The sequence below is a fragment of the Cebus imitator genome, unplaced genomic scaffold, assembly GCF_001604975.1.
Source record: "Cebus imitator isolate Cc_AM_T3 unplaced genomic scaffold, Cebus_imitator-1.0 Scaffold334, whole genome shotgun sequence".
In the NCBI taxonomy this organism is placed as follows: Eukaryota; Metazoa; Chordata; class Mammalia; order Primates; family Cebidae; genus Cebus; species Cebus imitator.
Window position 1 is genome coordinate 1,665,830 of NW_016107649.1, and position 25,767 is coordinate 1,691,596.

At 40.2% G+C, this 25,767-nt stretch overlaps 1 protein-coding gene across 7 annotated transcripts in view; it reads right to left on the reverse strand.

The window, feature by feature from the left end:
* The window catches only part of ADGRF5 (adhesion G protein-coupled receptor F5), a 100,197-nt gene that overhangs the window by 17,775 nt on the left and 56,655 nt on the right, over nt 1-25,767 (reverse strand). For 4 of the 7 annotated variants that reach the window (XM_017505153.2, XM_017505154.2, XM_017505152.2 and 1 more), the window contains exons 4-12: nt 16,784-16,954; nt 12,450-12,626; nt 11,909-12,015; nt 10,389-10,447; nt 9,795-9,937; nt 8,166-8,384; nt 6,567-6,770; nt 2,733-2,903; nt 131-250 (exon numbers count right to left, since the gene is read on the reverse strand). In XM_017505153.2, the coding sequence (XP_017360642.1) occupies nt 131-250; nt 2,733-2,903; nt 6,567-6,770; nt 8,166-8,384; nt 9,795-9,937; nt 10,389-10,447; nt 11,909-12,015; nt 12,450-12,626; nt 16,784-16,954 (1,371 nt within the window). The remainder of the gene's footprint in view (nt 1-130; nt 251-2,732; nt 2,904-6,566; nt 6,771-8,165; nt 8,385-9,794; nt 9,938-10,388; nt 10,448-11,908; nt 12,016-12,449; nt 12,627-16,783; nt 16,955-25,767) is intronic. The other 3 variants (XM_017505157.2, XM_017505158.2, XM_017505156.2) reach the window with 1 other exon arrangement.

Sequence of the window (25,767 nt, forward strand, 5' to 3'; positions counted from 1 at the left end):
AACAAGTCCAATGTGTAGTATCTCTGGGGACATTGACACATGAGTGAAACTTCAGAGGGGGCAGGAAAAACAAAACAAAACAAAAACCCGAAGCATCCTGACTCTATTCGCGTCAAGGTAGGATTGGTACCTTGCTGCTCCCAGGCTTTACTCGTTTCTAGGCTGTTCCTGGTGGTGCTCTGCACTGTACTCATTTCCATCTCATGCCTTAGGACCTCGGGCACTTCACTTTTCTGGCTGGAATTATCTCCTGATAATCAGCAGGGTAAAAGGTTGCAAACTTAGGAGTGTCAACTTATCCCAAGCTCCCCTCCAACCTCCTCTGTAACACCTCAAGGGAGAACAAATGGCCGGGTTCCTCTAACAATCTCATTCTCTACTCTGTTAAAATACTTTTTAATAATGCCACACTGTGTATTATTTTCTCTCTTTTCATATCTCTCCTCCATAAAAATGTGAGCCCTCAGGGGCAGAAATGTGACCTCTGTGTCTTTGCATCCCCAGCACTCAGCACTGTGTCTAGTACACAGTCAGTGCTTAATAAGTGAAAGACTGAATTCTGGAACTACGTTTTAAGTACAAGAGTCATAGCATGTATTGCCCAAATATAGGGTGATTCAAAAGTAATGGCAAAAAACACAATTACTTTTTCACTAACCTAATAATTATACCTGTACTGTTTCAGGTAAACTGGGATGTATGGGGACATTAATTATAATTATAGCTCTATAACTACAGTAATAGAAGTATTTATATGTAATTAATTACACTATATATTTATTCCTTTAATAAGATTCTCACAGGTTCATGAAAAATTATTAATCTAAAATATTAATAAGACTATTACAAATGTAAAAGCTTATATGAGCCTCCCACTATTTTCATCTAAGCTTCTACTTCTCTTTGAGTATATTTTTACATGGTCGATAGTTCAAAACACCATTACTTCAGTCTTCTATAAGTGAATAGCTTCATTTTGTGAGCCCACTGATGCTGGTCTACTTTCCCAGTCACTGTGAAATCTTATACTCTTTTTTTTCTTTTCTTTTCTTTTTTTTTTTTTTTTGCCTTTCTTGAGACAGGATTGCTTTCTGTCACCCCAGCTGGCACAATCATGGCTCACTGCAGCCTCAACCTTCTGGGCTTAATTGATCCTCCTGCTTCAGCCTCCCAAGAAGCTGGGACTTCAGGGACACACCACCACGCCTGACTAACTTTATGTTTATTTTTATTGGTGGAGACAGGGCTTTGCCATGTTGCTCTGGCTGGTCTCAAACTCCTGGGCTCAAACCATCTGCCCACCTCGGCCTCCCAAAGTGCTGGGATTACAGGCATGAGCTACCATGCCTGGCCTAAAAATCTTATTCTTAATCATAATCCAATGATATCAGAGCTTTTCGTAGTTACCATTTAGAAGCTGGGATTCAAATGTTCAGATACAGCCCAAAACCACTTTAGCAAGGTGTAATATGTCCCTGTATTACCCTCCCCAGCTGTAGGCATCTTGAGATGGCTCTCTGAGGCTTAGCTATTTCTGTGAGTAAGAAGAAAAAGGCTCATGGAACTATGAATTTGGTCCTCTTAATTCTCTGATGAGATTCCAAACTACCTGACCAATGATTTTCAGCAAAGGCTAAACATGTCCCTAAGACAGGTCCCAGTTTTGCAGATAGGGGTAAAGTTATGTTAAGTAATTTGGAGAAAGATTAGGTTTATCTGAAAGCATTATTTCCCTAGAAGAGCTCATGGGTACTTTGAACAATTTGCAGTTTTCTATAGTGAGAACAGTTTTGATTATGTGAACAGAACACAACTCTTGGTGTTAAAACTGGGAATGCAAAACTGTTTACCCTGTAGACAAATGATTAGACATATGATTATTTTATAGCTATATATTATATATTATAGCTATGTATTATATATTATAGACATATATTAGATAGACTATGCCCACATAAACATAATCTTGATCTTTGTAAAATTGCTAAGTCACAATAGCAGAAAACGTGAACAACAGTTAACAAGTATTGCTTATATCAGTCCTTTCTCTAAACTTGTTCAGAAAGGGACTAATAATTAATCTAAATTGCTCATTTTTGTAAGATGGGTGAAAAAACAAGTTTGAATGTCCTCCTTTTACACATGGGGTGAAATTATAATGCTTTATGATATAAGGAGAGATGACACTTTTAAGAAGTCTAACTAAACAATTAATTGAGACACTAAAACATCACTCATTCCAACCATAAAATAACCACAAAGAATCAGAGTATTAAGGCTTTCTGCAGCACTGTCTCTGGAATAGGTGAAATGGGAGAGGAGGGGTGAAGGAGAGTGTTGAGGGGTAGAGGGGAGTGAGCCAGGCTGTTGAAATTCAAGAATGGGAGAATGAGGTAATGGGGGAAAAGGGGAAAATTAGGGACATTATCCTCATTACACATAATTCAATGATAATAGGGCTAACCCGAGAACGAAACCCTACTTCCCAGTCCACCTCCTGCCTTACTCACAGAATGCCCTGGATTCCTTCCTGGCAACCACTGTGCTCTACCACAACCATTCCCAATTTTAAAAAGACTCCCTCTGAATTTAAATGGCAGAGAGGGAAATCCATTTCTATCTCCCATTGTGCGATTTGCCCTAACCACACATTATTTTGCTCATAGTTCATTGCCAGCACTTATTTAGGGTGCAACCTATTTATGGCTAAAAATTCTAGGGAGAGTCCTTACCCACAGAGGTGAATGTCACTTTTGTGTCTGCACTGCCTCTGGCTCCGTAGCCACTGATGAACTCACAGGTGTAGACAACTGTTGTTCCAGATGACCCGCTTGGGCATTGGGTTCTGTCAACCCTGAAGACGTATTTGCTGCAGACAGAATCTATCTGTATCTCAGGAGATCCTGTAATGAGAAGCATATGGTTGCCATCCTAGCTGTCTCTTTTATTTAGTAACAAAGTGGCCAAATCATTTTTTAATAAACAGAGTTACTATTTAAACAGATTTCTTCTCTGAATGGAGAGGAGGGGTGTGTGATAATTAGATCTGCAGACTCTGTACCCAGGTTGCCTGGCTTTGGATCCCAAACTCCACCACTTACTTGTTGAGACAGTCACTTAACCACTCTGTGCTTCAGTTCTCCCAATGTAAATTGGGGATTAGTAATAGCAGTTACTTCCCAGGACCACTATAAGGTTAAATGAGATAATATGCATAAATTCTTAGAAAAGTACCCGACTAGGGCCTGCCCCAACAATGACCATTAGTGATGGTTATTGGAATGCAGGTCTTGTTCAGAGAACAGTAACTACTTCTGTTAGGCTGAGATTCAGAGAAAGAGTGGAGAAAAGGCTCCAAAGAGATGGCAAACTCAGAAACCACAAGCAGGACCTCCAAACTGGCATCCTTAACATTGTGTTTCCTACAACACCTCTGGGGCTGTGCAAACAGAGGCTCTTCACAGAAGATACTGAATGCAGGTAATAAGCTGATACCTTGCTTTCTAGAGAAGAGCAAGTATGCAATTATAATTTTGTTTTTCAAAGTTAGATGACATCCCAGACCTTCCTCTATAAAATGGTTGTGATGGTACCTACTTTGCAAGACTTTGGGTGGGGAATGGAGAAAAACCAAGGTGATAAGTGTAAACATTGAAAACAGAGTTGAGGCCAGGTGAAATGGTTCTTGCCTGTAATCCCAGCACTTTGGAAGGCCAAGGTGGGCGGAGGTCAGGGGTTCAAGACCAGCCTGGCAAACATGGTTGAAACCGTCTCTACTAAAAATACAAAAATTAGCTGGGCGGATCACCTGAGGTCAGGAGTTTGAGACCAGCCTGACCAACATGGATAAAACCCATCTCTACTAAAAGTACAATATTAGTTGAGCATGATGGCACATGTCTGTAATCCTTGCTACTCAGAAGGCTGAGGTAGGAGAATCGCTTGAACTCAGGAGGTGGAGGTTGCTCAAAAAAAAAAAAAAAGGAGTTGAATATATTGAATCTGCCATAATAACTATTTTGTGATCATGGTGATCCCATTACAGAATACGTCTTCACTTTTTTCCCATGTGGGAGGAAATCTTCATTGAATTTTAGTCTCTTAAAGTTAGAAATTCTGCCATTGCTGATTATTTCCTTTCTGTCTTATCCTTTCCCAAAGTGCTTTGAATATGCAACCATTTCTGAGAGGAGGTCATTTATTCACTTCCAAATGCTTTGGGTAAATTATTTTGCTTTTTTTGCATTCTACAGAACGGGAAAAATGGTTGTTAGTTGAGCTTGTGGAATTTGGAAAAGAGAGCTGCAGGGAGGAAGCAGCAAGGGCAGGAGAAAGAAGGGCAGGATGCCAGGGCAGAGGCTAAATTCATCAGAGAAGCCACGGAGCAGGTCCCCAGGTGGCCAGCCCTGAGGCAGGAAATCCATTGTTCTGCGGTCATTTGTCCCGCTCTAAGCATCTGTGCCACAGACTTCTTGGTTCCTTTGCCAGAAGGCAAGTTTTTCACCTTTAAGGTTTGAAATCTTCTAAGCCAGTACCACAGGAATTGTGTAAGTCTTCCTTTCATCCGGCAGTTTCTTCAGGATACCTACACCTCGTCTTCCTTAGAAATCAGGAAAGTCACTCCATGTATCATGTATCATGTGTCAATATTTTCAACAGTTACCACATACCTTCTTCGGAGTACTTTGAAGTCTAATACAAATGCTTGCAGATGAAACATGCTTTGCAAAATACATGTGCTTAGGAAAATTTGCCTGAATATTGATGGGGTTTCATTTGTTTGTTTTGTTTGAGACAGAGTCTCACTCTGTCACCCAAGCTGGAGTGCAGTGGCGCAATCTCTGCTCACTGTAACCTTGGCCTCTCAGGTTCAAGTGATTCTTCTGCTTCAGCCTCCCGAGTAACTGGGACTACAGGTGCACCTCACCACACCTTGCTAATTTTTTGTATTTTTAGTAGAGATGGGGTTTCACTGTGTTGGCCAGGCTGGTCTCGAATTCCCACCCTCAGGTGATCCACCTGACTTGGCCTCCCAAAGTGCTGGGATTACAAGCGTGAGCCACTGCTCTTTTTCTGATAATTAAAAAAAAAAAAATGTAATATAGTTCCATAGCTAAGGCTTTGTAAAAGGAAGGTTCACCCCACTAACGTCTTTCATGTGTAAATCCACATTTTACTTTAAAGACTTTTTCTTCCCCTATTTCCCCCCAACAAGAGATGCCAGATGTAGGTGATGGGGAGGAAGGCGGCAAATCACACTGCCACGTGTGTACCTATGCAACAATCTTGCATGTTCTTCACATGTACCCCAAAACCTAAAATTCAATAAAATAAATAAATGGGAAAAAAAAGGCTTTTTCTTTACAGATCAGCACATTATACTGTTGTTTCTTAAGAGAAGAGTTGGATCTTGCTCTATGCAATTTCTAGGTAGAACACTGTCCTAACTTTGCCTGACTAGCTCATTCCAGTGCTGGCCCACCAGGCATGTGTCATATAGTTTGGCCAAGACAAATACTGATTTTGTGAAACAAGACCTTTGCTGAGTCCTCTCTCCTTCCTTCCTTCCTTCCTTCCTTCCTTCCTTCCTTCCTTCCTTCCTTCCCTCCTTCCTTTCTTCCCTCCCTCCCTCCCTCCCTCCTTCCTTCCTTCTTTCCTTCCTTCTTTCCTTCCTTCTTTCCTTCCTTCCTTCCTTTCTTCCTTCCTTTCTTCTTTGTTTTTCTTTCTTCTTTCTTTCTTTCTTTTCGTATTTTGATAACCTTGAATAAGCCATATAATCTAAACCTCAATTTCCTTATTTGCAAATCAGAAATAAAATGCTTCTAATTTGTGGTCAAGCAATTAAAAAGCAGTAACATATTTTTAAAGGGTTATAAACTGTTAAACAAAACAGAGACAGTGTTTTAATTTATTACTATTATTATTATTCATCAATATAAACTGGAGGATAGGGAACTTTAGGTAAGATTTCTGATCGAAAAGAAAAGCTAACAGGATCAGACTTGGTATGAAATGACTGGGAGACAAACAGGTCTATAGAGAGAGAGGGGGATAAAGCTGGAAACACAGAGAAAGAAAATTTTGAGGTATGCATAGATACAAAGACAGAGAAGTGAGAAGGACCAGACACCAGGAGAAGAGACACAGAAATTAGAAGCTCCAAGTCAGACCTCAACGACAAGTGACCTCATCCTTAACTCTTTGATGAAGATGGAAAGGAAGGTGAGCACAAATTTTCTTGTCTTTTTTTTTTTAATGCAAAATGCCATGGACCTAAGTCATCAGGATCCTTCTCCCTTGTGTCTTCTGCTGCTGAGATCTCATCTACAACCACAGCATGACACTTGTGTGCATATATTTTTGGAGTCTTGCTCTAGAGTGGCTAAGCTGGAGCTGGCATTAAACCTAATGCCTGGAGCTGGCATTAAACCTAATGCCTTTTCACAGTTCAAAGTCCAGAAAATAGCAGCCATCTGACATTTCCCCTTCCACACACCATATCTCCCATTTTTACTTGGCCAAGAGGCGAAAACCTATTTGCAAAAGGGCTTATTTAACATTCTCACCTGAAATATTTATGTTTCCTTCCTGCTTCCATTCTGTTTTTATCCAATCAATGTTACTGTCACTGCAGCAGGACACAGATACAGGATTGTTGTCGCACATCACCTTCATTTCTTCACTTGCCAAAATTTGGATAGGCATAACATCTATTTTCTTCTTGGACTCATATTCAAAAATGTCTAATATCAGTTTGCAAACATATTCACCTGCATACAATACACAAAATATATATTATTACGACATATGTGTATTTTCATAGAGGAATGGTACCCTCATGTCATGGATCATGACAGTACTTCATGAAGCATCATGTTCAAAAGCATCTGAAACTTGATCTAAAAATGCCTAAAAAACCATTCAGGAATTCAGGAAGTGCAGATATTTCTGATGCCACAAAGTAGGGTACAGAAATGTTCTGAGGAAATGGTAGATATCTCAGGGACTTTGCTAATAAGGAAAGAAATATAACAACAGAAGAAGTAGGAAAGAAAAATCGAAAAGACTTGGAGAATTAGAAGAAGATGGATAATATTGCCACAGTATTTAACCATGTGATAAAATCAAAATCAACAACTATGTGATAGGAGCCATCTGTCTACAGTTCACCTCCTCATGCAGAGAAAAGGAGATGGCCCCATCTAATAGGGGTTATTGCATTCCAGAATGTGTCCGGTTCACCACTAGTCTTAGTGAAGAATTAAGCCTTATGCTTCTATAGTTGCTCAGGGTGGGCCAGAGGACAAGGGAAAGCAGAAAGGAGGGATAGTAGCAGAGAACCAGAAAATTTGGTGAGGGCAGGGAGAATGATGAATATGTTCACTTTCTTAATTGTGGTAATGACTTCACAGGTGTACATGTGTCAAGACTTTTTAAATATGTGCAGTTTATTATATATCAGTTCTGTCCTCAACAAAGCTATTTAAAATTTTTTTAAAAATCAATTGAAAATTAAAAATAAAGTAATATTATATTCCAAAACAAAATAATGAAAATATGTAGTATAATAGAGCAAATAATGAAAATAATTAATTTTAAAATTAATTAATAATTAATACCATGGTGATATGGTTTGGCTGTATGTCTCCACCCAAATCTCGTGTCAAATTGTAATCCCCACATGTCCATGGAGGGCCCTGGTGGTAGGTGATTGGCTCATGGGGGCAGTTCCCCCATGCTGTTCTTAGGATAGCGAGTGAGTTCTCATGAGATCTGATGGTTTAAAATGAGATGTTTGACAATTCATAATTCCTCACTGACTTTCTCTCTCTCTCCTGCTGCCATGTAAGATGTGACGTGCCTTGCTTCCCCTTCTCCTCTGCCGTGATTGTAAGTTTCCTGAGACCTTCTTAGCCATGCAGAACTGTGAGTCAATTAAACCTTTTTTCTCAGTAAATTACCCAGCCTCAGGTACTTCTTGATGGCAGTGTGAAAATGAACTAATACATATGTGATTAATTTTCAGTTTTGAAAGGTTGAACCAGGAGACTTCTCTTTAAAGAGAAAAACAATATTTACATATCTACATAAAACACTATTACATATTTGCATCTTTACAAGCTCTTCATTTCATTCCTCACACCAGTTATTGAACGGAGACCTACCTGCATCACCCAGAGTGATGTTGTGGATGGTGAGCTTGGATACCGAGGTCATGTTGAATATGGCAGTGTAAATCGAGAATCTGCTGCTGTTCTGAATTTCCAACTCCTGTTCTTTATAGCGCCAAGACACATTGGAGGACAAAATGTCATTTTCACACACCAGACTGACTGTGTCCCCTTCAAAGATGATTTCTGGTGTGACAGATAACTTAATATCATCTGGAAACCCAAGGAAAAGGTACTAAGATCCCAAAGTAAATAAATGTCATTGATCCTACTCACCAGGTACAACCACCACAAGGCTCTTGGAGGTCTTGACAGCATCTGTGGTGCTGAACAGGCTGAGGCAATGTGTCTCCTAACTCCATCCCCATGCATCTGGTGTCTGAGCCCTGAGGAGGTGCAGGGTTTCCAGATTGGGGTCTTTGCCCTATGGCTCCTTAATGGCAGTAATGGAGATTTTAAAGCTATTTTCAATACTTCAAAAAGTGTGGTAGAAAATTGCACATTTGCTTAGGAAAAAAACACACAAACTAACTTAAACATCAAGTTTCTCTGCTACTGACTGGAATAATATCAACTACTTCTTATCAATAACTGATATCTCATGCTTATTAAAAGTTCTGACCTAAGTCTTGAATGATTTAGAAATGTAAAAACAAATTAATTAACTATAATAAAGTCTGCTTGAAAAATAAGAATTTCCTAATACTACTGGACCTCTTGAAGATTCAGAGCTTTACAGACAATAAGTTCGGATCTGAGTCCTGGTTCTGTCCCACCTGTAAGTGTATGACCCTGGGGAAATTGCTTAGCCTGGCTGAGCCTTAGTACCCTTGTCTGGAAAATAGGAGCAGTGAAAGAGAGCTACATCGGGAGGTAACTTGGAGAAACTGTAACTATTATTCTTGTTTTGGCAGTAAAAATCCATGAGATCACTCCCTTGACATTTCACAGATAAAAGTGAAAACACAGCCAGGCATGGTGGCTCATGCTTGTAATCCCAACACTTTGGGAGGCTAAGGTGGGAGGATTGCCTGGGGCAAGGAGTATGAGACCAGCCTGGGCAACATAGTGAGATCCCATCTGTACAAAACATAAAAATAATAAATAATAAATGTTAGCCAAGTATGGGGGTATGCACCTGTGGTCCCAGCTACTCCAGAGGCTGAGGTAGGAGGATCACTTGGGTAAGGAAGGTAGAGGCTACAGAGAGCCATGATGGCACTACAGCACTCCAGCCTGGATGACAGAGGGCTACACTGAGGCTTACTGCTCTAAAACAGTGGCCCTCTATTTCCTATTGCTGCATTTTGTGGATATTTAAATCTCTACTATGATACTAACTTTACTTTTTTGGATGTTTTGGATCTGTTAATTTAGAAAATCCACAAACCTAGATGGCTCTGTGACCCCCTTGTAAAATCCCTGTGCCCCTCTTCTGCACACCCCAGATACAGTGACATTAGTCAGATTAGGAGGCACTGACATAAGAGGAGATGGTACAGAACCCCCTGTGCCAGGTACTGGAGTGTCTAGCTTCACAGAGGACATTGTAATATAAGCTAGATTTCCTAGGTTTAAGCATAACCATAAATACCATGACCATCTCTAAACAATTTCACTTACTGCCATTAAATGCTTGAAAGGAGTTTTCGTCCATTCTGTAGGTCTGATTGAGGCTCTGTACAACTCGCTCATTGGCTTTATGAATTAGGTCAAGTGATGGTGCTGTAGTCTGGAGTTCATATGTCACAATCACACTTCCAGACCTGGACAGAGACCACTCAGTTCAGTAAAACAATAGCTGACCTAGAAGAGTCTAGACATTTATGGCTTACTTGCTTAGGAAAACGAAATAGCAAGAACTGCCTGTTGCAGCATGCAAATCTATGGTCCTGACTGGCCAGTAGGATCTTCTGGTAGAAAGACATCATTACATGGCATTATTTTATTTTTATATCTCTGAACTATCTGGACTACAAACTTTTATCCCTTATCTTGGCTTGCAAAAACATTTGCATGTGTATAGAATGAACACAAGTCTTCTCTCTTCCTTTTAAACAGGTACATCTGTAAGGGGTGAACCACTCTTTTCACCTCTACCAAACTGGTCCTGCTGAGCATTCCACGTGAATAATGCCTCTCTAGGGGGTTTTCCTCCTTCACTACCACATGGATCCCAGCCATAAAGTAGAAATGACCAAATTACAATAGCCTTACTTGAACCCTGTCACAGTGACGCCCTTGAAGCCTGGTAAAATTCCATAACCCTTCCGGAACTGAAAAATAAAGCAAGGTGAGTGTCATACATCAAAGTCTAGAGAGAGGTAGGTCAAAATATTTGAAGTAGAGTAAAAACCACATATTCTTAATCACACTGGGTAAAATTATCTTCTGTCCATTTTGTTAATTTTGTGGACATTAGATTTCTGAAGAAGTAATTCCTAACTATCTATGTCAGCCTGGGTCCTCCAAGAAGTAGACCCCTTTTAGCAAACTAGATGAAATGCGCAAAAAAATTTACTCAGGGAAATGCCTAGGAAAGAAAATGTGGAGGGAGCAAGGAAGACAGAGAGAGTCACCAGACCCCCAAAGGAAAGAGAGAGGGAAGGGAGGTTGGATAAAAGCAACCTAGCCTGAGCCTGAGCCTGAAAGGTTCACTAAAGCCTTCCAAGGAGTCCCAGTGTCTGCCAGACACAGACGTGCTGTGCCCCTTCATTGGTAGGGAGCAGCAATGATGGTCATGGATTTCAGAGGCAGCAGTTGCAGCCCTTGCTCCATGACATGACCTGTAGTTGGAGGTCTGTGAGAGGCATCCTCATGGCTGCCATACTGCAGCATTGATTGGTGTGCCAGATACCTGGGTGGTTGCTATGTAACTCTCTCTTTCTTTCAAAGCACATAATTTAGTATAGTATGTGTGTGAGGAGGATTATCCTGCTGTGCAGAAATATTATATGCCAGAAATGTAAATCAAATATCCCAGAGCTCTTCTGAAGCAGCACTTCATCAAGGCACTCATGGGAAATAACAATATTTGGGTGACACACTGGGATGAGCAGGAGGCTGCTGACAGCCTAAGGCAGGGCTTGGCTGCCAGAAAAGTTAATGGAAGTCATTTTCTCAGCCCACCTATAATAATCTGTGCCACATCGTTGGGAAGCTCTGTTCGAAATAGGTTAACTCCAGCAAAGTGTTTAGGTTTAGATGAATCAACTCAGTGTAAAGCACTTAAGATAGTGGCTGGCAAACAGTTAACACTGGTAAAATAGTCTCCATTTTTATGCAAATAAATTTATATCTGTCATAGGTATGAATGTCTAGTGACCGCTGGTGTAGAGTGGTTTGAAACCGTCTGTGCCCAGCCACGGGTTGGTCTGCCGAAAAGTTGTTAGAGGTTTCATTCATGTGATACGTGAAGAATAGAAACGCATTAACTGGTGCTTGTAGGCTAGGTTCTTGGGGCTCAGAATAAATTTTAGTGAATTGACGCCACCAAATCTTACCTGAACCAGTTCCACCCTGAGAAAAACTTCTACTTATAGGTTAAGGTGATGCCACACTGTCCCCTAAACATGATTTGATTTGAGCATGTATTAATTTGCCATCTCAGATGCAAAAGAATAACAAATCCCCATCAGTAAATTCTGACAGATCCAAGCAACTGTTCACTGTGAATGCAATAGACTCAGCTCAGACCAAAGTTTGTTGGCTAAGAGGCTCTTGGGGTCAAAACATACCGCTGTTTCCAAGTCGGTCTTGTAGGACCTATAGAGGGCAGAGGAAGTATTCATGAGGTCTTCTTGAAAGCCTACATTTAATCTGACTCTCATGTTCAGGGTAACGTCTGTTGAAAAACATAGGACAATATTTTAAAATATCATGTTAGTGTTTGAGTATACACAAAGCAGAAACATTTGTATACTGTTTTTATTTGTTCGTTTGTCTAGATGGAGTCTCCCCCTGTCTCCCAGGCTGCAGTGCTCGGCATGATCTCAGCTTGCTGCAACCTCCGCTTCCCAAGTTCAAGCAATTATCCTGCCTCAGCCTTCTGAGTAGCTGGGACTACAGGCATGCACCACCACAATCTGGCTAATTTTTGCATTTTAGTGGAGACAGGGTTGCTCCATGTTGGCCAGGCTGCTCTCGAACTCCTGACCTCAGGTGATCCACCCACATTGGCCTCCCAAAGTGCTGGGATTACAGGCATGAGCCACCGCGCCTGGCCATACACCGATGTTCAATAGCCACTCAAAGAGCATTTAATGAGCAGTTACTTACCTTCCTGAAGCTCACAAAAAGGTCCTTTGGGAGGGAGTTCTTTAAGGCAACTGCACTGGTGCCCTGGGAGGAAGACATCATGCTCTTGACAAGTGAGATTGTGAAGACACCTTTCCCGAGGCCACCCATAGCCTGTCTCACAGGAGCACCAGATTTCATTTCCAGCAAGTCTGCAGACTATAGTTAACCAGAACAGCAAGGAGAGAGAAGGTGGAAAAGGTGGTCACCATATTTGCATTTATAGCCTGCAGGTATTCATTCTTCAAGAAAATCCTCATCTGACTTTATATTACCTTTCTGAGAAGTTCAATAGCACTGCATGAAATTGATGTTTGCATGTATGCATCACCATGCTATTAACCACGACAATCTGAAAGATGACTGCTGTGACGGTTGAGTGACAAATGACTAGGTCATCTTTTAGATAGTCATGCCTAATAGTTAATAGCCACCAGGTGTCTATGATGATAAGTATAAGGTATCCAACTTCCAAGATGGCCTTTGACCATCCCTACCACTAGGTATTCACATTCTTTTGTAGTACCGTCTTACACTGTACTAAGACTAGTCTATGTAATCAACAGAATATGGCAGAAATGATGGCATAGCACTTGTAAGATTAGGTTATTAAAAACACTATAGCTTTCCTCTTGGTTGCTCTCTCTTTTTCTCCCTCTCCCTTCACTCTGGGGGAATTGACTGCTGTGGCATGAAGACACATCATGGAGAGGTCCACATGGCAAGGAACAGGTCTGCAGCCAATAGCTAGTGAGACACTGGAGCATGTCAACAACCACATGAGTGAACTTAGAAATATCTTTTCCAGTCCAGGCACAGTGGCTCACTCCTGTAATACCAGCACTTGTGAGGCTGAGGTAGGTGGATCACTTGAGCCCAGGAGTTTTAGACCAACCTGGGAAACAGCAAAACCCCATCTCTACAAAAAAAACACAAAAATATTAGCTGGGAGTGGTGGTGTGTACCTATAGTGCCAGCAACTCAAGAGGCTGAGGTGGGAGGATTGCTTGAGCCTGGGAGGTTGAGGTTGCAGTGAGTTGAGATTGCAACCACTACCTCCAGCCTGGGCAACAAAGTGAGACCTGTCTCAAAAAAGGAAAAAAAAAAATAAAAAGAAATGGATTTCTGGCCCCAGTTGAGCTTTCATACAACAAAAGCAATGGTTGATAGATTACTTACAACCTTATGAGAGACCTTGAGCCAGAACCACCCAGCTAAGTTGCTCTAAGATTTCTGACCCTCAAAAACTCTGAAGCAGTCTATCTTCTAATAAGAGAACTAAACTTTTTTTTTCCATTACCATAAAAACCCCACTTAGGACACAAAGACAAAAAGAAAAAAATGTCCTTTTACATCACACTCTTGTGGAGGCAAACAAGAGGTCCTGTCTTGATGGAAACCCCAGCGAGAAGGAATAAGCATTCTCAAATTTAGGTGAGAGCCTTTGGATTGGGGCTGGTTCATCTCTGCGCCTATATATTGTATAAAAGGAGGGTCAAAGTTGGCTTGGCAATGAGTGATTTTCATGGCTTTAGTGCATTTTCATCTCCCAGAAGTGAGCAACAAGGACCAATGCTTTCTTTCTATATGTTAAATGCAGCAGGATGTATGTAACGCATACCTCTATTTGTAGACTATTGTATATATAGTCTATAGGGTAAATAAATTTATATATATATGGAAGTTTATTTTTATATTACTGTTATTACCAATACGCATCAGTACTTCCACCTTCTACATCTTAATTCTTAACGAATATAAATACAATGATTTTAAAAACTCTCAGATAATAAATGCTACTTTATGATGCTAGGTTTTAGACTTTGTTATGCATCAATAGATAACAAATATAGAGTGCAAGTAAATTTGTGCTTTCTGCATATCAAGTCAGATGTGAACAGCCTACATGAACTCTGTTCTCACTGGAGCTCTGAAATAAGAGTGTTTTGAATCAATTTCCAAAGCTGGACCAAAGTCACATCTTTGAGAGCTGTTTGTTCTGCAGATGGGTGTCCAGGCAAAGTCCCATGGAGTGACTACCCAAAGGGAAGTCATCAAATAGTTGTTTCTGAAATAGGAGGGACAACACGTTCCAGTTAATTCCTTGGGCACTAATGCAGCCGTGTCCCAGAAGTGGGTGGCACTTGGGCAGGAGAATTAGGAACAGAAGAAACTGGAGCTGCTAACAAAGAAGCTAAGTGTCCACTGGAGGCAATATGAGGATAGCCAACAGGATCCCACTTGTTGAAATCTCTCTCTTACTGACATGAAATTCCAGCGTTAAAGCAATTTTGTTGTTGCTTTCTGTTTTGTGAGCGAGGATTATGGGAGGAGTAGTTGAAGAACTTTCGAGTCCCACATAAAATGCAAACATGCCATAGAAGAATGGAAAAAGTTACCACCTCCAGACCACCTGCCATATCTCAGATATTGATTGGTGCTTTACGTACATTGTCCAATTCTAAATATCCTCAGTTTTTTATTTGTCATTACTGCCAAAGAATCATAAGGTAAGCTGTTGGAAGAATGAGGCGAGGGAAGGATGGAAAGAGGAGGATGGTGAAAGTTTGGATGCTTCAACATTACTGCCATGGTCAGTAGGCCTAACCTTCATTGCCCACCCATCTCATTCCCTTCCTCTTTGTGGACAATTCCCCTTAGCTGTTCCCTGCAGGTCCTGAGGTCCACGAGCCTCAGGCTCTCTCTGCCATGTTGAAGCATCCACTTTTGTCAAACCTGTTTCATAGTTCACAATCAGAAAGGATTCACCCCTTCTATGTGTGAATGATCAGTCTTTCTGGAAGGATAAGTTTAACTTTCCAAGGTCAAATGCATTCTAATTAAGAAGCTTGTTAACCCAAGTTTTTCAGATGGTTAAACAGTGATGCCTCTTGAAGACATCCCACCTCTAGCAGAAAAAAATCAGAGAAAGTTTGTTAATATGTTTATATTGAAAGTATGTAAGGTAAACTCACAACTAAAGCTCAGGTGTCTATAATTACAAGTTGTTCAACAATAAACTATTTTTTATACTTGTTGGTCTGTTGCGTTTACTGGATTCTCTTACTAGCACCTACAAAGACACCAAAAGGTTTCCATTAAAAAATTGGGAAGCAAAATTGACTAAAAATCTATCCAGTAATTTATTCTAAAGGTAACAGATCTGTGCTGGGTGGAAACATAGAATGGTGATTCCTATGTATGTTCCAAAGTACCCTAGTTTTGTGAGATGTTCTATGGATAAAGAGTGGGAAACACAACAGAAGCTCACTGCTCCTGAAGGACTTATAACTGCATATTGGTGACTGAGAATCACCCTCAGTTAGTGGAAAACCACTAATACAAGGAAATTAGTGCTAATAGTATAATTCAGTGGGAAATAGCATCCAAAAGGAGTGATAAGGGAGCTATGACTTCAAGTAGCATACATTAAGAATCAAAAATTAAAATGCATGTACTGACATTGGGATGAACTATTTGAAATATGCAAATTCAAGAAGAATTTCAAAAACAAGATTTTTTTTCTTGCCCTCATTTTAGAATAATGAAACCCAACATCTATTTTTCTCAACCTCATTGTAGAATAATAAAACCCAACATCTTTCCAATTTAAAAAGCAATACGCTTTTATCAGACAAGTGGAAGCCCTCTCTCACAGCATCTACTGTATACCAAATCTTGGATGATGGTCTCTGGAGACATAGGGAAGCTAGCATGACCTGGAAAAATAGTTAGCAACCAGAAAATCCAGTCTATGTCCTGAGAGGTTCTGCTTAACGCCTTACTTCTGATGCAGGTACATACTTGTTTCCTATTTCCTGACCTATAATGCCAAAGAGAAGGGCATTTGGTACTTACTAATATTCAAGATATTAGTAATATATATTCAAGATATTAGTAAGTACCAAATGCCCTTCTCTTTGGCATTATAGGTTCTACATCAATGGAATATATTCCATTGAAATAGCAAGGGAAGAGGATTCAGGGAAGAGGACCCAGTAGCTTATCTGCCCAAGGGAAGAGGACCCAGTAGTTTATCACAAAGGACCTGGCCATATCTTGGGACCATTTTATGACAAGCATCATACAAACTACCAAGCAAACCCTTGGTCACCCCTTAACATAAGAAACCTCTGGCTGCAGAGTTTACTCATAGAGGATTCATTCAGGAAGGCTTTGAAGTCATAGGCTCACACATCAGTCCTGGTGAGTCATTTCACTTGCCTACTGAGTAAAATATTGCTCTGATAGTCAGGAGCTCAGTCTTTCTCATGACATCCAATCATTTATTCTGAAACAATGGGTCTCTCACTCACCTGTTGTTACATTTATGCTCACAATGTCGGCAATTTGGTCAGTGTTATTCCCTTGGATTGGAAAACTGAGGCTGTTCAAGTAGGCTTTGACAGGATCCAGGAAGGATGCATTTTCAAAACTGATCTCAATATTAACAGTGTATTCTTCAGCTGCAGGACTTTTTGTGGCAACTACAATGAAAGCACATGAAGGCTGTGAGAACTTACCATGGGAAATGGAGCAAGATCATGTGGATGTTTCAGCAGTTAAAGGTAATGACAGGTACATGTGAATAGTTGGTCCATCAACCCTTAGGAATTTCTAATGAAACCTTTCAGAGAAAAAGAAGAGTTTGTCTACTCACCACCTTGGTGTCCAAGGCCAAGGACTGCTGTGTGAATTATGGACTGTAATGAGGCAAGAGTGGAAGCAGAGAGAACAGCAGGGAGGGTCTGGAAATGGTTCAGGGAAAATATGTCACAGTCAGGACTCATAGGAGTGAGTGAGTCAGTGTTTCCAGCAACTTTCAGTCAATAGATGCATATTCTAAGAGCTGAACCATGCATGACTTGAAGACATCTAGGAAAAGTCACACAGTTAATTCCCTTTGCCCTTAGCCTATGTAAAAAGCGTATATTCTTTGTTCTTCCTCTGTATCTCCTGTGTTAAGAAACAATAGGTACTCCATAGAAGTTTGGCAAATTGGAGAGTAAAACAAAAGAGATTTTCAGCTCTTCATTGTTTCTCCAAATTGTCTCCAGGTGGTTAACTGGCTGGCATTCAAGGTGTATCTGTTCCCCAACACACACCTACATCAAGCAGGCTAGATTTTATATATATATATATGGTATATTAATACTAGTAGTCCATAAAGACTACTGTATATAGGCTATGTATATACTATATAGACTACTATATAGAGTCTATAGACTATTCTATATAGACTATATATACTATTTACGTACTATACTATATATACTAATATACTATATATAGACTATGTATATATATATAGACTAGACCATATACGGCATACTATATAGACTACTATATAGAGTCTATAGACTATTCTATATAGACTATATATACTATTTACGTACTATACTATATATACTAATATACTATATATAGACTATGTATATATATATAGACTAGACCATATACGGCATACTATATAGACTACTATATATATATAAACTGCCATATAGTAGTCTATATAGACTACTCTTTATATAGACTATATATAGTAGTAGACCACTATATATAGGCCATATATACTATGTATATACTGTACTATATATACTATACATATCCTAGTATACTATATATACTATATATAATAGTCTGTATGTACTATGCTATCTGTATAGTTCAGACTATATATATATATACAGATATACAGACTATATATATACTATAGACAGACTAAATATATAGACTTTATGTATATTATATATATATATACTATACTATATATACTACATATTCTACTATACTACAGATACTATATATAGTAGCCTATATATAGTATGCTATATATATAAACTAGGTATACATAGATATATATGTAATAATATATAGTCTAGACCATATATATATAATACTGTATCCTACATATATAGTAGTCTCTACATATAGTATGCTATATATGTTTTCTATCCTGCCTGACATAGGTGTGTGCTGGGGAACAGATCCACCTTGGCTATCGTAGTCTATATAGACTACTATATATATATAAACTATATAGTCTAGTCTCAAATATGTGTAGTCTAGTATATATATACATAGTCTATACAAACATTACATACTATTTATACACACTAAATATGTATGTGTGTGAGACACACATACATATACTGTACATACACCACACACACACACACACACACACTTCGGGAATTGTTATTTCATAGTTTTCTATATCACATCCTGTCTGGGCCATTAGTTTTAAGCTTCCCAAGAGCAGGAACTGTTTCTTTCACGTTTATTTTGCTTCTTTTAGCCTTACTTACTCCATTTGGCATAGAGCTCACCACATTACAAATATGTGACCAATCAATTCTTGTTAAATCTGAAATTCTCTGAGTCAAGTCACAAATTCACCTCTCTGCCACTGACAGAATCTTTGACCAAATCTTGGCTAGAACATATAACTAAAGTCATGGACACAGTTAATGCTTAATAAAGAACCTTCAAAGAATAAGAATGTTTTACACAGACACATTGAGAATGTTTTTCTTTTTTTCAGACAGGGTCTCTCGGTCGCCCAGGCTGTAGTGTAGTGGCACGATCTTGGCTCACCTTGACCTCCACCTCCTGGGTCCAAGTGATCCTCCAGCCTCAGCCTCCTGAGGAGCTGAGTCCGCAAACTCATGTTACCACACCTAGCTAATTTCTGTGCTTTTTGTACCGACGGAATTTCACCATGTTGCCTAGTCTTGTTTTGAACTCCTGGGCTCAAGTGATCTGCCTGCCTCAGCCTCCCAAAGGGCTGAGATTACAGTCATGAGCTGCTGTGCCTGGCCATTGAGAATATTTTATCTTGTCAGTTAAATAAGAAAAAAATTAGTGAATACTTATAAAATGATTACTTTAAAATATACGTTCTATCTGAAAAGATAAAGTATACTATACCATAAAGTTAAAATTCTGTGTTAAAAGGGCACAAAATTTTCCCATAATATTGCAAGATTTATATATTCCAAGAACTCTTGGTGTGAAATACTAAAATAGCGTAAGTTTATCCTGGGAAATTCTAATTGTTGAATGCTTATTTCAGAAAGCTATAACATTTGTCCCCTAGTTTTGTAAACTGTTTGTCTTAGGTGGTTGGTTTTACCCATCAACCTTGTTAAGAATTATTTCATCCTGGCATCATTCAGCTTCCACAATTAACTCAGCCTATTAAAAAGGTCTGTGCAGATTTTCTTAAATTAAGAATGCATGTTAAGGTATATTTCCTCTTTATAAAAATGTACTTAGCAAATAGAATAAAGTGACTTTTATAAGTAATACAGAAACTCTGTCGTGATAGTATGGCATTGCCTCAAATTTCCTGTTTACTTTCTGATCCTCAAATGGTTCTGTGATGAAAACAAGCTTCCTGGAAGAATGGTTAATCTTAATTTATGTGATTCTAACTCTGGACACATCATGTTGTCCATTGGGAATATTTGCAAGGACAGAGGCTGTACGATATTTACAAGGTCTGCCTTAGAGTACATTCTTTTTCCTGAAAAGCAATGCAGCAATGTATGTATCCTCCAGAGGGTTCACTGCCTCCAGGGTCCTCTTTGCCATGCTAGTCTACTCTCCTCCCATAGATATAAACAGGATTTCCTGGATGGTAGCTGCCTTTTGGATGGGTGAGGTCAGTAACAAATCCGTATCTCCCACTTCATTGCTTTGTTGCATCCCAGGATCTGATCCCACAAAATATCAATGCCTGCCTGAGAGTCACACCTGGACCTGAGCCTACTCCCTACTCCCTGTGCTCTTTTCAGTCACAGCTGAAGCACAAATGCCTGCCTAGAAAGCACATGGTGATTCAAGGATGTCATCACTCCCCATTGAAACCAAGGCAGTTCTGCTCAGATTTTACAAGGAGCCGAGTCAAAAACATCAAGAACTAAGAGGAAAGGCTCCTGTGACCTTAGTAAGTTTCAGTCTTAGCATACCTGCAGCTTTTAATGTGGGCACCCAGCCTCTAAGGATCTCTTTCCCTTACCTACCTTTTATGTTCTCCAATAGCTTCTAAAAAGAGTTTCAGAATCACCCTTAGCCTGAGCATCACCTCTCTCTAGAGACTGGTATGGATGGGGAACCTCAAATAGAGAAGAAAATGCCTTCTCCTTGAAAATACTCAATTATTCAAAACAGGCTCAAAAACACCATTGTAATTTAGCAGACTCTTGGCTTGCCCTTGGAAATCGTCTATTTCAGTGGTCCCCAAACCTGAGGATTATGCACACCTAGGGAATACACACACACACACACACACACACACACACGCACGCACGCAGAGAGAGAGAGAGAGAGAGAGAGAGAGAGAGATTTTGGAGTCTCAGCCCGTGTGAACCAAAGTACAGTATTTATGGGTTAGGGCCAGAATCCTGTATTTCTTTTTTTTTTTTTCTCATTTATTCATTTATTAAATAAGTAACTCTGAAACCTCTATTTCTGTTTTGTTTTGTTTTGTTTCAATTTCTACTGGTGATTTTGATGATCAAGTAGGTTTGAGGTCTAATGTTCTAATCCAAATGAAGAAACCCAGACGGGAATTTTGGAGAGCCAATATCGCCAACTAAACTTGTGTTTGGCTTTGCGTTTTGTTTCCAGACACCTCCTGCTGCTGCTCCTATGGAGGCAAACACTCAGGCAGCCTCTAAGCGTATTTGTTCACACATTTTCCCTTTCTTGCCTCAAGGGAGGTGATACTTGCTCATTCCCTCTCTTCGATGATACTGGATAAATCAGTGACGATAGCAAATGTAACAATAACAGCAGCAGCTGCATTTATTCATCATCTGTTAGGTTCTAGGGCCATGAGAACAGTATGCATACATCTGTTTGGCAGATGGCAAAATAAGGTTCAAAGAGTTGAAGCCACTTTGACAGTGTCAGTGCTGGGATTGGAAACATTTTTCTGACTCCAAAGTCCATTGTCTCTTCATCGTACCCTGACACATCTCAGATGGAATAAGATAATGAATGAGACCACTTTTTATTTTTAACACTTTAAGTTCTGGGATACATATGCAGAACGGGCAGGTTTGTTACATACGTGTACATGTGCCATGGTGGTTTGCTGCACCCATCAACCCGTCATCTACATTAGATATTTCTTCTAATGCTCTCCCTCCCCTAGACCCCAGCCACTGACAGGCCCTGGTGTGTGGTGTTCCCCTCCCTGTGTCCATGTGTTCTCCTTGTTCAACTCCCACTTATAAGTAAGAACATGTGGTATTTGGTTTTCTGTTCCTGTGTTAGTTTGCTGAGAATGATGGTTTCCGACTTCATCCATGTCCCTGGAAAGGATATGAACTCATTCTTCTTATGGCTGTATAGTATTCCACGATGTTTATGTGCCACATTTTCTTTATCCAGTCTATCATTGCCAAATGGGAACACTTTGTAAACCTTAAAGTACTATTAAAAATATTAGTTATTATTGTTAAATGTGTCTTTAGAACTTGGTGTACAATTCCTAAATTCTAAAATAAAATCAAGTTCGAAGGCAAAATGATTGATAATAAATCAAAGAATTATGTAAACCTTTGTTTAATTCTATTCAACATAATACGTGTCTTAAAAATTCACATTCAGGTCTGGGCGCAGTGACTCACACTTGTAATCCCAACACTTTGGAAGGCCAAGGCAGGCAGATCACAAAGTCAGGAGTTCAAGACCAGCCTGGCAACACAGTGAAACCCATCTACACTAAAAATGCATTGTGACTCATTGTCACTGAAACTTGTGTATTTTGATATTAAGCCTTGCTAGCCTCATTTGTTTGTTCCTTGATTTAATGATTTACCTGTAATTTTGCTATTTATTGAATGTCTATTTTCTAGGTACTGCACTAGGAGCTAGAGACACAGGGTAAGTAAAAGGAGCAAAGCCCTGTCTTCCAGGATCTTTCATCCTTATGCTGGAGGCAAAAGATAAGTTTACATTTTAATTTAATGAAAGAAGGTAAGGAAACAGTGACAGGACAACAGGGAGGATTTTTGTTTTGTTTTGTTTTTGAATGGTTACAAAAGACCTTTCTTAAGCAGTGAACTGTGAGCAGAGACTCAAATGTAGTAAGGGGTGAACCAGGAAGCTATCTGGAGAATGTCACTTTAGGAAGAGTAAACAGGTATGAAAGCCCTGAGATAGCAACCCTCTTGGCTTGCTGAGGAACAGCAAGAAGATGCCCACAATCCCCCAGTACACACTTGCAATTGGTCATTTCTTCTTTTCTGAAGCCTAGAACAGTATCATGGTCCTATAGGCAAACAGCACATAGAGGCTGTGGCTGAGACTTCTTCCCCTGTAACGTTCCAGGGCAACAGGATCAGCACCTAAGGAGCAGCTTAGATGCTCAGGCATCAGCATGACCCACATAGCGGTGGGGTTAGAGGCTCGCTCGCCTTGCTCCCTCAGAAGGCCCGGAGTTGAGGGTTAGAAATGCCTGCCCCTCTCAGCCTGAGGACTTCAGAGCCTGGAAAGTGACATTCCTTGTCTTTCCCCCAACGACTACCGGGGATCAGGAGGAACAGACAGTTCCTCAACTTCTGTGTGTGTGTTTTGGATGCACTCACGTCCTTTTCTGCTCCTCGGGATGTCTGACTCCTGATAGTTTAATGTGTTTTCTTTGCCCCTGGCATTGTTAGCCTGGATTTTTCTGGCTCACTGATGCACTTTGTGGAAGGTAGCCAATTCCAGGTGTCATCAGTGTCACAGACAGAGGCCTATCAGCAGGCCCAGGAGGTACAAGACAACCAGGATTTCCCTTCTCCTTTCCCATAAATCACTGCCAGCCACACAGCACTTATCTTACAGGGACATTTCTGGAAAGTTGGCCATAAGCTGCAACCAACACATTTGGGTCTTAATCACAGCTGTTTAAGCAAACAATTCCACTTTTGCCTGGAAACACTAATGGGAACTATGGTTTGTCAGCGTCAGAGCTTAAGTAGATGCATAAATTAACTTCTTGCCTGCTAACTTCACCCAGGAGAAAAGAGACTGGTTGGTGTGGCTTCCTCTTGACTAAAGGGGTCAATGCAATTTTACCATTGGGATTGGCTCTCCGCTTTCTCTCTATTGGTCTAAGCAAGTAAATGTCAAAAGATACCTACTATTTTGCTTGTTTTGTGACATATGCTAGAAGGTGGCAATTTGGCAGCATTGTCTGTATACTGCTGTGCAATTGCTCTGCAGATGCAGTGAAGGGATCTTATTCTCTCTTCAGGTTTCAGAAAGAGTCATTCACAAAGGAGAAAATCATCAGAACCCAAGGCTATGGGCTACATGGCAGGTGTAGATTGAGGAGAAAGTGGGCAGCACTGTGTCATCAAATACCAGACTGTGAAGCCTAGGGAAGAGAATTTATTCTACTAGCCATCCATATACCCAAATCATCAAAGTTAGCCCCATTTTACCTAGTAAGATGAAGGCAGATATACCAGCCTTCCTTACTCTTCACAGCTGCTCCAAGAATCGTGAAATGGGACTTCATGAGTCAACCAGGAACACATGTTGAAAACTATAAGTCATAACTATGAGCATGGACTTTGGAGCCAGAGAGAATGGGGGAGGAATGCCTTCTGACCTGCACAGGTCATTTAACTCTGTGAGCCACACTTTGCTTATCTGTAAATGAAAGGTAGTATTTTCTTTGCAGGATTATTGCTAAAGAGCTGGAATTGTACGTGAAAACCCCTAACGAAGTGTCTGGCATATAGTTGCCAGTAAAATAGTAATTCTGATTATCATAAATATATGTGTAGATGTGTGCTGATAGGTCAAGAAATGTTCACATTATTCACATCAGGCTTCACCTTTGGGATAGTTAAACAAACAAACAAAACAGAAAAACGTTAATCAGAAAATTTTTTAAAAAACAAAACACTCCCAACATTAAATGTCAAGCTTAAAACCTACCCTACACACCAGCTGAGAGCACCAGGTCTTTAATCTCACTCTACCACCACCACTGCTGGCTCGGAGCACTCAGGGCCACATGTCAGCACCAGAAAGACTACAGCCATGACAATCCAAAAATCTGTTCCTCAACCTGGGAAATGCACGGCATTTCCTGGACCCAGACCAAAAAGGGCCAGCACACCCAGGCTGCGAGGCCTACAGAAAGGGCAGGATTTCCACTCTGGCAGCCAGAGACCCAATCTGGGAGGAACCTTACTCTGACTAAATAGATGTGAAAATGTGAGTGTATCCAGTGCAGCATTTGGACATCCTGAATCTCCCTCTCTTGCTGTTTTGTCTCTCATTAGTTATTCCTTTGAAGCCAAAGAATAATCAATCAGGACTCTTCTTAGAGCACCAGGCTCCAAGACACGCCCCCTTCCCAATTACTCTCAGAAACCTGGAGTGGAGAACTCGGCCAGCTGACTTCTGTGTTACTTCTAACCATTAAGAAACATCCACTTTCAGTCGCCTGTGAAAAGTCCCCTTAAGACTGAGTTTGGAGCTTATCTGCAAACCTCCAGAACAAGCTTTTATTTTGAACTCTGGCCTTTACCTGTGACCTTCCAAAAGCACTGTCTTCCAAGTTTGTGCTCTCCTGAAGAGTCACAGGGATTACTGCAGTCCTTCATTCTCAAGTGACATCTGTCCACACCCTTTTGCCGTGTTTTTCAAAATGTCTTTGGCGAGCATTTCCTCTGCTTCTTTTCTATCTCACTCCATGGCCAGGGTTGCGTGTCCAGACTGCCGAGCCTCTTGGCTGGTTTCCCAGGCACTAATTTCTTCATGTAATTTATTTAACCATAACCTTTGAAATACTTTTCACTTAGGTGCATTCATCAGTCACCTCTCTGTGCCAGCCCATCAGCTGATCCAGAATTCACTTCCTGATGGAATTCTGACGTGACTCAGGATCTTTCCCACATTCTTATTTCCCTCTGCTCCGTTACAGCCACTCATTGTCCTAAGGCAGCTCCATGCTTTTTCTTGCCTCTGGGTATTGTGCATGCCTTTTTCCCTACAGAATTTTGACAAAGTTTTCCTAAAATGCCAACGCCTATATCACAGCATCTGTGTCCCTGCTTTCAAGTGGTTATATGTGACTGGTACAGAATATCTTTGCTGGACTGGAGGTAGATCAGGCCCTTTCAAATGCAATACTATTTTATAAATAAACCAATTTTCTTTGTTTTAAATTTATTAAAAAAAACTATTAAAAGGAAAAAAACACCAGATAATCCAATTAACATTTTTAAAGTAATATTAACATAACGTTATTTAATCTTCCTAACAACCCAATAAGGTAATAACT